General features: G+C 43.7%; 1 protein-coding gene across 4 annotated transcripts in view; it reads right to left on the bottom strand.

Moving 5' to 3' along the window:
* Positions 1-12540, bottom strand: part of CAMK1D (calcium/calmodulin dependent protein kinase ID) — a 219389-nt gene that overhangs the window by 114109 nt on the left and 92740 nt on the right. For all 4 annotated transcript variants that reach the window (XM_027460556.3, XM_027460549.3, XM_027460562.3 and 1 more), the window contains exon 2: positions 9643-9774. In XM_027460556.3, the coding sequence (XP_027316357.1) occupies positions 9643-9774 (132 nt within the window). The remainder of the gene's footprint in view (positions 1-9642; positions 9775-12540) is intronic.

Here is a 12540-nt window from a genome sequence, read left to right as displayed (position 1 = left end):
ACAGCAGACATCACAAAGCTATGAAGCTATTTGAAGCAGGCTGTTATTCCATTTGGTGGGACCCCAATGGATTATATATAGAAATTTTGGACTAATCTCAGAAGGAGTCAGTGCTGGTGTGCATAAACATATCTGGCACACTTTACTGTTATGCATTTGTCAGTTGTTTCTGAGTCAGTGTGGAGCTATAAAATACATTAGATTATTATCTTATGCTTCTTGCTAATATTCCTTCTCAAAGATTTTGAATAAACTTTAAAGAAAAAGAAATGAATTATCTTAAGATATTTAAAAATGCCTTCAAAAATATTATTTTTTCTCTAAGAAAGCTTGAATTCACTTATGTCTATTTCCGGGAGAAAATAATAATAATGAGGAAGTAAAGGAGGCAACAACATCCCTGTTTAATGTAATGCTCCATAATTTTAATTTGATAAAATATCTGGCAAAGCAAGAGCTAGCTGCCACATTTCCTTAGGGAAATGATTTCATAGGCCACTTACAAGTTGTCAGTATTAAAACTAACCCACAGATTTGTGTACTTACAGAGGTTTAAGAATTGGCAATGTATCTGAAAACCAGAGACACAGAAACATGAATATAATGAAAGAAAATATTAGGCTTTACTTTGAAAACTGATTTGATTAATAGGTTTAACGTCCTCTAGTTGCAGAAGCACAGCCTCCTACCATGACCACTCTCACTTCAGAATAAAAACAATCTATTCTGCTTAAGTCAATGCCTTATGAATGTAAGGCATGATGAGAAATTGAATTTCTGATTTTTGTAAGAAATGAATTTTTATTTCAGAACAAAATTGTGATCGCTCTTTCCTTGGTCAAAGACAAAGTCCATACCTGCATATCTTTTGTGGTTTTTATTTTTTTCTCCCAGGAAAACTCCTACTGAGCAAAGTGTTGTATGAGTAAGCATTGTAAGACTGAATCAATATGTAGTACAGATGACAAATGTAGGCTCAGTTGGCCAAATACCAGTTAATTTATGCAGTTGTCAATCCAGGATGCGTTCAAAACACAGAGGCTGCTGTTAGGTTTAACCTGGTGCAACTGCAAGTGGGATGGAGTACAAATATTTACCCATTTTCTTATGGTCAGAGCCAGTCCCCCCGTGTCAACATCTGGTTCAAGATACCTGGAATCCTGACCTTATTGAGGGACAAAATGTAAGTGTGATTCATCTTCTATAAATGAAAATAGAAGGCAGAAGTTGCCAATGGAGATTTCTTAAATATGCACAGAGCTCATATGCTGCAAAAACTGGCCCACCAATAACACTACTGGTCTAATTTCATATAATGGAGGCTTAAAATGCAGTAACTTGTATTCACAAAGCATTTTAGCATGCTGTTAAGAGCAAACAACTGCTTTGGACAAGGAGTGCTCATGAAAACTGTCATTTCTGATGAGATTTCTGTTTTTCTACCTTCTTGAACTGACATTTTTGGAATACTTGTGTTGTGTATTTTTTCCCCCTGTACATTCTGATCCACTTAGAAATGCATATTTGATGATTTCCACAACAAGTGAGATGTGAGCTCAGATGCAGCTGTGTACCTTAAGGATGCTTCCAGCTGGCCGGATGAATCCTACCTTGCATTTACTTGGTTTACTTTATGCAGTGCTTTGAAAATTATACCCTAATTTGCTACTTTCCAGTGCTATGTAAATTAATGCCACAGATTTTAATAGCATGAAAGTGAGATGAAAGAATATCATAGAGGTGCTTGGACTGTGTATGTAAGTAACTTGCCCATCATTAAAATATGGTCATCTTACGGTTAAGCTAACTGGCTCCCAGCAGGGCATTGCAATAGCTTAATATTTAACAGGACATCGCAATAGCTTAATATTTAACATTTAATTCCTCCAGTTAATATTTCAAGATTAAATTAGAAAAGACAGGCAAAATGCAATTTGTTGATAGCATGTTGACACGCACATCTTCAATTTGTAAATACCATGAGACCTTTAAATAGCCTCTTAAACCTTTTCCAAATGAAGAAATGACTTTCATGGGGAAAAAAACAACAACTTAGTTTTAGGTAGAATATTCCAGACAACCTATGAAGAACTCTGTGAAAACCAACAAAAACAAAAGCAAGAGGAAGTATTTTGCCCAATGAAGCCACTTAGGACCACATCTTTATCAGATTCTAGGCAGTGACAGATCCTGGAAGATGTATCTGGGCTGCAAGCACTTGTGAAAATGCTTTCCCTGCTATTACCCTAAACCCTGCAGCCTCTAAACTTTACCCCAAGTCTACCACCTCTTGGGTTAGTCTCACAGATGCACATCCTCCCATGCACAGACAGACCCACCTTAGCTCCTGTGAGCTTCATAGGCCCCAGCTGAAGGCACTTCTTGCAAATAAGGTGACTTAGCTTTGAACATGTGGGAGTGACAAAGGCAGACCTGATGCATCCAGATATAAAGCTGAGTCATTTATCAAACTGTTAGATCTTATTAAAGAGGCTTTATGCCTCTTAACAATTTGTTCCTTTTAGGTAACAGACAACAGCGCATATAATCAGGTACTTGTATCACCAAAATACAATTGTAACCATCTTCCTGAGTAATAAATACATGAAAATAGGGTTATGTTCTCATTCTTTAGCTAGAAGCTGTGAAAGGACCCTGGCTTTGTGATTGCAGCTATGCACAGGATGGGGTCCACATAAAACAGACATTTGGCACAGAAGCAGGCTCCAGCTAAGGCTGAAAAACCCATTCTGCTAATCTGAAAGCATCTTGGAGCAACCATTACAGAAAGCAGCTGTTTCTTCCAAAATGCACCAAATTATTTCTCAGCCTGGAGCTCTGAGCTCTGATGCCCTTTCATCACCCCTGATCTGCCCCCATCTCTTGGGGCCCATCTTTTGAGTTGGGTCAGGGTACGGGCTGACCTTGAAGAAGAACAGTTATGCAAGGGAGATTTGGTAAGCCAGCACTCCTCAGAAGGGAGGACAGCCACGTTGTCACCTAGTTGTCACCCAGCAATTAGGTTGCAATAACTTCTCATGATGTAACACTGGTCTGCATGCACACTGGAGAAGCTCAGGCAGGAACACGGGATCACCACGGCTATTTGGGAGAATGCTATGTACAAATAAAACCACAAGACTAGAGAAGACATTGGGGATTTTGTTTGTGTTTACTCTTTCAGAAGGGATTTTTTTCTTTCTCATCTAATGTATTTTAGGATTTTTAAGATGCCTTGATCTGCTTCTGTACATCTGCTTACATCTAATCTAGCATGAAATGCGATCTGGGCAGTCCTGGCTGCAAAGTCTTCCCCTGCAAAGTTTCCAGCATCTCAGTGATCAAAAACGGTGTCAGCTTTGTTTCAGTTGTGTTTTGTTTTGTTTTGTTTTCCCCATCAGCATGAATTCTTCACAGCAAAATAAGCAGCTTAGCAAGAAGGCACCTCGTAGTGCCAAGGCAGAGCTGTCCTGTGCCATACCTATATATATAGGGTCAGATTCACTTTTGCCTGACACCCGAGAAGGGCAATTCATGCTGTTTGCACTTCCTTGATTCAGAAGATGATCTCATGGCTTAATGCTGATGTCAGCCTTGAGGCATGCCAAATGGCCCCTATCCTGCCATGCTGTGGATCCTGGCTCCTTTCCATGCCTAACCTGCCTCTCTAGGGGTCATGCCTGCAGTAGTAACAGTGGCTCCAAAGAACGAAGCCCACCCACGTGGGACAACAGCAGATATATTCTCTTGGAGCCCTACTCTTCTTCCATTGACATCAACATCATTAATAACGTCATCCAGGATCACCCCCTTGCCCAGCAACCTCACACCTCGGCACCCCAATCCATCCACAGGGTACTACTGGGGATGCACTTTTTGGGATGCCCCGGATTTGCAATTAGCAGACCTCAGAGCACAGCTATATGGGGAGGGCAGAGCCAGCCTCCTGTCACCCTGGCTCAACTGCAACAGCATGAGCAAGCCAGGTTTTAGCAAGTAAATCTACATAAAAGCTTTCTCTGAAAGTGATTACTTAATATAACAACCAGCTGTCTCTGCAGTTCTTGCTGAGGCAGCCTAACTTCTCACCATTATTCACAGGGTGGGGGAAAATAGGAGGGGAAAAAAAAAAGCAGCAAGCCTGTTTTGTCTATAGGGTAAAAAAAGCTTCAGAGAAATAATGTTACCTGACAGACAGAGGTGCCAAGTGTTTTGGCTTTTGTTGGTGGTGTTTTTAATTTGTTTTCTTTTCTTAATCATCCCATTCATTTCTTTAAAGGAAAAGAGCTCTCACTGCTGGGGCATCAAGTCCTAATTAGTCATTAACCTCTTAAACCTCAATCCCACAGTTGTTCTGTTACACACCAGCTGCACAACCTAATTACCATTGGTTTTACATTAAAACATTGTTTTTACACTAAAAACTAAATCCATCAACACAGGATCTGCCTCCCCTTCAAGTTTAGCTGGCCCTGTACTCCGGCTGGGTGACCTCTCACAGAAAAATAATTGTTGTAGGAGAGCACTGGTGGGCACCAGCAGAGACTCTGGATTAGGAAAATAGAGCACAGGACCATCCAGGCCTGCAAGGGCTTTATTTTTGACTCAGAAACATTCATGGCTTAAATAGGAGGATCCGTCCCACAAAGTCACTCAGGAACGTTCAGCCGAATTAATTAAGTGCCCAAATTTGTGTTAAGGTACATTAAACTTCTGCCTGATCAATTTTGTTCAGAATTAATGTAGCCTTTTATCCCGAGTTAAATTGCACAGAGGAGTTTAATAAGGGGTGACTAATGGGTTTCAAAACTGAACGTGGATTTGGCTTCCCAGAGGCCATGGGGTTAGCCTGGGAGGGATAAGCCCTTGCAGAGATCCAGGGGCAGAGAGGTTTTAGGGGAAACTTGCCAATATGTTACCAAAAAGAAGCAAACCAGTGTGACTTCTGGAATTCTCCTTTTAGCTTTCAGGTAAATCTTGAGACGGGGTGATTTTTCTATATTCCTTATCAAAGACGTCCCCTTTAATGGTGTGACCAAGCACAGCCAAGCTTTCACCTGCTTGATGAAAACTTTTAATCTCTGTTTTCTGGGGGGTTTGGAGGTGGGTTTTGCAGACTTTGCAGGAAGGTGTCTCTCTCCCTCCTTATAATAGCAGCAGCTCCTGGCTGTAGGTGCAGGCATATAAGGAGAGAAGCTGCCGTCTGGGCATGAATCACTGCCCGAACACCCAGCACCTCTTCCAAAGAAATGGGAATGGAAAGCACAGCAGAAATACAGCTGACCTGCTAGAAACGGTTTGATCATGCTGTTTAACAGGAAAAATGGTTTCACTGCAATTAGGCTTGGATTTGTAATGAGGAATTTTATGGTGCCTCTCCCAGAGGATCTAGGAGAGTAAAGAGCAGGTGAGGAGAGTGGGAGATACCTAAATAGTTTATAAAAGATTCTTAAAATCCCCATTCAGCAGAAACTAGCTAAAGCAGAGTCTGATGTGCTAGCTAAACAGCATTTGTTTAACAAGACTCTAATTTGTGCACGTGGCTGCTACAATCAATACACCTGCATTGATTCCTCCCCTTGCCTTCTTCTGACTCAGCACCAAACCTGTCCGATTGTGCAGGTATTACCCCGATAACATACCACAGCTAGAAAGTTTCTTTGTGATTAAAAAAAAAAAAAAGGAAAAGGAAAAGACACATATATCAGGTATATTTTTCTCTTCCAAGGTTGTTTTTCTCTACTTCACTAGCCTCAAACTGATGCTCACTGCAGTCCAGCTCTTCACACCACCTACTGCCTTCAGGAGCCCGTCTAACAGCCAATTCATCTTTCAGCGTGTTCACACCTGCACAATTAGCATATGGGGAAGAAATTTCCACTATTCTACAGCAAACAACAGAAGGAATTGCATTTACTTCTCTGCTTAAAAACAGAAATGGGTTGCTTTCTGAGCTGGTTATGAAACTGCCCACATCTCAGGTCAGAAAAAGTTTGTGTAACACAGTGTGCTGGGTTGCAATCAAGGCAGTTTACACAGCCATGATAGTCCTACCCTAGAGATCCAGTTTCCTTCCTCAGACAGATTCTAAAAAATAGTACTTTTTCCGCTGCAAAAGAAATAAACCTTGAGCAGCTGATGCAGCCCAGCTTCTCACTTGCTTTTTTGTGTTGAGATGCAACCTTTTGCACCATGTCCAGCTCCATGCAGCCAGCACACAGCTACGAGAAACAGCAGTCCTTGTGCACCAGCCCATCAGCTGGGCATAGAATGGGGACACTAAAAACTCTCCTCCTGATGCAGACTTGAACAGAGGTGCCCAGTGGGATTTTCCCCCTGCCATGGAGCATCCCTTTAGCCCTGTGTTCTACAAGGACAGCTCAAACTGAAAGGAATAAACTGATTTCAGAGGGATGAGCTGAATTCAGAGGGATGAATTATCACCTAGAATTGGGCACATGATTAAATGCTTTGCTGAAATGGGGCCGAAAGAATTCGTCAGGCTGGGGCTCCCGGATTAGCTGCAGACTTCGTCTCTGCCAGCACTGCGTCCAACAGAGAGCTCCTTCCCACTGCATCCCCACCCATCTGAGTCTTCGGGGAATGTTGCCATGGATTTCCACGGGAAACAAGAGAGTCCATATTGGAAGAACCCTGTTAAGGTTGCTAGGCGTAAATATTGACTTAACGGCTCTTCCGTCTTTTTTCTTTTTTAAGAACAGATTTGTTGGCCATGGCTGGAAAAATAAAATGTTGGAGGGAGCATGATTCACTCTGGCACTCACACAAACATGCAGATCAGTTGGCTGGCAGCTCCTCTGTTAGCAGAACATCGCTTTTAAAATGTGTCATTTTGTTTTGGCAGCAACAGCGGCCAAGCCCACAGACAGAGAGCATCCAAAAGATAAAATCTCCTACCTTCCATGAACTACATGTGGGGACCACCGGCCTTCCCCAGCATGTAATATTTGGTTCAACACTTCCAGTGTGTGTTTTTTTTTAAACTGAGACAGAGAAGGGCTGATGGGACACTGCAATGGTTTTGCATTAAAAGTCCAGACCAGGAACTTCCCCTCTTGGACCCACTCTTCTCCATCTGCTGACATGAGGAAGGGAAAGCAAAGGTCCTGAAGGTAAAACTTTTCATTTAAAGGCTTTTGGCTCTGTCGCAGACAACAGCTATTTCAGACAGAAGGCACTTTAGGTCATGCTGGAAGCCAGCAGCAGAAATGAGAGGTGATGCAAGGGTTTTGGTCATTAAGTTCATGCTTTCAGCACCAGGTTCTGCTTCCTACAGCGCTCCACGCACAGACTTTCAGTCCTGAATTTAAAAGATATCATTTAAATACAGCTTCAACAGACAGCAGCATCCAAACCCTCCTGCATCTTGATTCTGCCAGATGTGGGTGGTCTGGGAGGTCCAACAGGAGGACAAACCTCCTCCAGAGGGCACAAAGGGTGCAAAGGACACAGTCAGCACCACCTCTGACTGTCCCCAAAAACCTGCTCACCACACACACAGGAGCATGAGCAGCTCAGAGAGCTGGCAGAGGGTGCAGTGAGTGTATTTGTGGTTCCTTGGTAGGTACCTGTCTGACAGGCAACCTCTAAGAGGACACAAGGTGTTTGCTTGCATTTCAGCTTCACAGGCTGTCATTTGGGACTTTAATCCTATCGGCTTTCAAGCGTCCCCCAAAAGCATGATGCAAAAACAGAGGATGGGGGCAGCACACATGCAGATTTATATCTGCTTTGCATCCATCCTCTATGGCTCTGTGCACTCCTTGCAGGGAAGAGGGACAAATCCCTCCCTGCAGGCATCCCCTGCTCACATCCTCCCTAGAAGTGCCCAGTTCAGTGCATGGTTTGTTACAGCTGTGGCTCCTTGCAGCCATCCAGGGCAGCCTGGAGCCCTGGCATCCTACCCACTAATTAGGCAACACACACACTAGCCATCCCTACGCAGTATGAAGCTATCAGAAACAAAAGCAAGGCACTTAGATACCTTTGGAGCTTAGCAACAGCTGCTCAAGACCCACTCCACCCCTCTCAAATATATTTCTACTGACAGGTTTTGAAGCAGATAATTTATTGAACAGAGAAATAGGTTGATATCTCCTCTCCTCAATCCCAGGCAGAACCAGATTGTTATTTTCTAAGCATTTTCTTGGTGGTGCATACAAATTCAATACTGCATCTGCTAGCAAAGATGCCTATTTTCAGAATAAATACAATAACATGCAAAGTTTGTATTAGCAACAGCTAAGTAGATGACATCAGGAGATAAAAAAGGAAAAATCTCATGGCCCTAGCATGCACAGGACAAGAGACTGAGTAGATTTAATTGCATGGAATTGAGGAATTTTCTGCCTACTCCCTCTCGTGCCATTGCAGCACAAATAGCCCAGCCTGGGTGCTGCTTCTTCTGCTCTTATAGTAGTGTATGAGTATCAGGGGACAGACCCACAGAGACTGTTTCAAGTTGCCTGGTATTGGCCCTTATTACCTGGTCATGGAGATGGCAATGGGGTTCTCAGTACCACCAACCAGCAAGCCAACATGCTGCAGTTATCACTGGGTTTCCCTCAAACGGGTCCAGCAATGGGAAAGCAACTGCAACAAATCCTTGTAGTTTTTCAGAGCCCCACATGCTCCTCTCTGATGAAAAGGACCCCCTCCGCCTCCTGAGATCGCTGAGTTTGCCCTAGAACCTGCTCCTTTGGCTTAGGTTGCTTGAGCATGTAGTGTATCTAAGTATCCAAAGATTTAGGATCAGTTTTTGCCTTGCAGTGCTAAGACCATGAGCCACCAACGTCTACATGACCAAGAGCTGGAGCAAAATGCCCCACTAGGTACAGCAGAGCAGCAGGAATTTGATTGCCCCAGTCCAATGTAGACTTCTATATAACTGTGCTTCTTTGAATTAAATGAGAAGAAAAGCTGCTTTTAGAAATCTAAAAAGGGTCATATAGACCAGTCCTAAAGTTACCGATCTCCTCCCACTAACTAGAAAGAGAGGCAAGGGTGACAAGTTCAGATCCAAGTGTCTCAAGCCAGGTGAGATGAATCCTGCCTTCAGGGCACGAGGTAAGGAAGAGGTACGGATCAAGCCTCTAATGACTGTTCTGAACTCACCACACTCCTGAGCTGCTCGTTTATGTCTGATTTACGTCAGGAAAAACTTGCCCTCCGTGGACAACTCTGATAGAGCAGAGGTGACAGAGCTACTACAGGCTACCACTGTCACCTTGAGCAATCTGTAGCATGCCTAATTGGTTTTACAACAATCAGTGTATCAACTGCTTTAAGCACCTGGAAATAACAACCCCACTCTTGCTCTCCTCAAAGTCGACAACCCAATTGCTGACATTATTAGTGGGTAAGATTTTTGCAGGGCATCACTGCTTTTACTCCATCCTAACTCCTCTTCTTTGCTATTTCACAGTCATCCGGCTGGATTAATATAAAAGAAAACCAGAGCATTTCTCAAAACATTTTCAGCATCATTTAAACTCAGCTGATCTTGTCTGCTGGTGACGGGCTGAACAACCCGTCAGTCACACTTGTCAGTCACCGCTCTTCTGCCTGAAACGCGGGAGCCTAATCGAAGCAAAGAAGCAGAAACGAAGGTCTGATACTTACTTTCTCAAGACTGCAATTTCATTCTCTATGCTGCTTTCCTTCCCCTTCAGTGCCTTCTTGGGAATGCACTTGACTGCAAATAGTTTCCCACTAGCTCTCTCTTCAGCCAAAACAACTTCAGAAAATGCGCCCCTGAAGGAAGAAAAGAAAAGCAGAGATTTTAAGTGGTGTCATTTCTTCGCAAGCTGTTATCTGAAATACTGCAATTGAATCTATTCTTCTGGCGGATTTTGATAGCTGCTCTCGTTAATCACAGCCACGGCATTATGAGAATCTTTCACTGTTTTTACAGATATATAAAGGCATTCTGGCAAAATATTAAAGGCTCACCCAACCCAACAATATTAATAAAGAACCGCAGTCCAGCAGAAGTTTGAGCAAAGGTCGAAAATCAGAAAGTGCCATTTCCATACACAGGGGCAAGGACCGCAGCCAAGCTGCTGATTTGATGTATGATGAATGATGTACTTTTCCCTTCTCTGAAGTTTTTTGGAGGTTTAATTCACACAGCAGCACAAAGTCCCTGGGAGCAAATGACCCATGGGTGCCAAACGCGCTCTCGGTTCCTCGGTGACCACAAGAGGTCAGGGCCTCCGCTCTGGTCCTCCCTGAGCATCTCTTCACCCTTTGCTCAACCCTGACTCAGACGGAGAAGCAGCGTCAGAGTTCCTCTCTGTACACAGAGTTATTCCACAAAACAAACTGCCCTGTGTAATCGCTAAAGCCAAACAATCGGATTAAGTCACAAGCCCAAATGTCTGCCTTAATAGCAGCTTCCCCGCAGTTACCCCAGAGAGGATTACACAAATAAAGGATGCAGAAACATCATCACAGCAGCCAGTCACTAATTGCCAGGAGTGGGCAGCGCCTCTCCTTCATTGGGTTATTCTGTAACAGTATTATTTCTTGCACTCTCATGTCTTCCTCCAAAGCATCCTCCAAAGAGGCCAGGCAGATGTGACAGGCAGGACCCTTATGTGCTTTTGCTGCTGCTTTCTGAGAATTTCTGAGATTTGGGCATCCTTCAGAGCCCTTTGGCATCTGGGTGGACTTTCACTCTGGCACACTGGGGCTGCTCTGATATTCCTGGTTTATCAGGTTTAGCTCATTACTGGTTTAGCGGTGAGGTACTGGGCATGGCAGAGCACCACCAACCTGCTGAGGAACAGCAAATCCCTGCTCCTGTTCACCAAAACCTCCTCCCAAAGCAGCTGCCTTGCCCAAGAGACACCAGAGCCAAGCACCACCCGAAACATAGCACTACCCAAATCCCAACTCAAAGTCCAAGAGCCAAAGGATCACATTTTATATATACAACACTAAAAGAGACAGGACTCCAGGTTATCCATCACTATGTTATTCTGTTCTTCTACATAGCTCTCTCTGAAAAGAGGCTGAGCAAACCCAACTGCACTCTAACCCACTCCTAAAACGTTAATATTTGATCACAGCCTCATTTGGCTCCCACAAACTTTCCCTGACTTTTGTTGCCCACAGTCACTGCTTATCTAGATGTTTGTGGACCAACAGAAATGTTTCCTCTCCTGTCTCTCCCTTTCTAAGTTAGGCTCGACGACACGACCAAGCACCCCTGACCTCAGCACCAGTTCCTGAGTTGCGAAAGGACCGAATGAATCACTGAGCCAAGGGGTAAGCGAAGCAGGCAGACAGAAAGGGATGCTGGATAGAAAGTGCCTGTTTACACAGAAACATTTTGGTCATTAGCAGCAAAACGGAAATGAGAGGGGAAGTTTAGGAAGGGATTAAAAGAGACTTTTGCAAACTGGTGGTTTGTGTCCATGTGGCAGTGACCCTCTGAACAAAGAATGCTTTGCCTCACGTGTTTGGCAAAAAGGACCCCAAAAATGTCCAGGCTCATTTATGCCGCGCTAAGTACAGGAACAGCTTTGTTTTCTGCATTGTGTATAAACTGCCACGGCATGTTGGAGCATCCCAGACTCCAGTTCAGAGTCCATGCAATCAGTCCCAATGGCTGGAGCAATAAAAAAGAAAAGCGAGCCACACAACGTATTTTTGCAGACCTACTCTTTGCTTTCCTGTCAACAGTCCTAATTATTCGGTTCACCAAATGGTGCTTTCTTTCTAACCCTCATGCTGGGAACAGCCAGACTGGAATTGTAATAAAATCCCTTTACTGGGAAATCCTGAGACCCCTCAGTGCTTATCGGCTTTGGCTGAAGACTCGGATGCTCAGAAACTCACAGGGCAGCTCCCAGCTATAATTCATGAATGCCTTAAAGTCCTATCTACTTAAGCTTTCACCACTTCACTCTAGCTGTGTCTTGAATAATCTTTTTGGCTGTAGTTAAATGCCATTAGAAGCAGCACATCCATACTGGTCATTTACTGCTCACACAGCTCTCTGAGTGTTTACAATACTGCAAAGCACAGATCTCCCGTTCTGATCGGGATTTCATTGCTCTTCTAAGACGCCAAAATCAATGAAATCCCTTTATATCCTTCTATATAATAAACCGAGCTTGGAGTAATGCCTCTATTTCAGCTGGGTTCACCATTTTACTGGATTTCTTTCTCCACATACCAGGACAGCCATGGGGTTGGAGCAGCTTTTGTGTATATAAATGCATTTTTACGGGGAACTCTGATATACGCCAGTAAAAAACAATTCCATATCTTCTTAGCAGCCTTTCTCGTTAAAGCAAGAAATGAGCTGACCCTCACTTAAAGCATTCACGTAAATGCCAGCCCTTGGCACTGATGGTCTGCACGCTCCTGCTGCACTACACGTGCTCCTGCTACACAGCTCCTGTGGTCACAGAACAAGGAAAAAAGAAGCACAGAGGCAGCAGACAAAAGAAAGAGAAGTGCTGGAAGGAAAGAGAAGTGTGCTGGAAGAAATGCAGATAGGGATCAGAG

The sequence above is a fragment of the Anas platyrhynchos genome, chromosome 1 (assembly GCF_047663525.1).
Source record: "Anas platyrhynchos isolate ZD024472 breed Pekin duck chromosome 1, IASCAAS_PekinDuck_T2T, whole genome shotgun sequence".
NCBI classification, from domain to species: Eukaryota; Metazoa; Chordata; class Aves; order Anseriformes; family Anatidae; genus Anas; species Anas platyrhynchos.
Note: the sequence above shows the minus strand (reverse complement) of the source record. Positions and strands in the feature narration are given on the sequence as shown.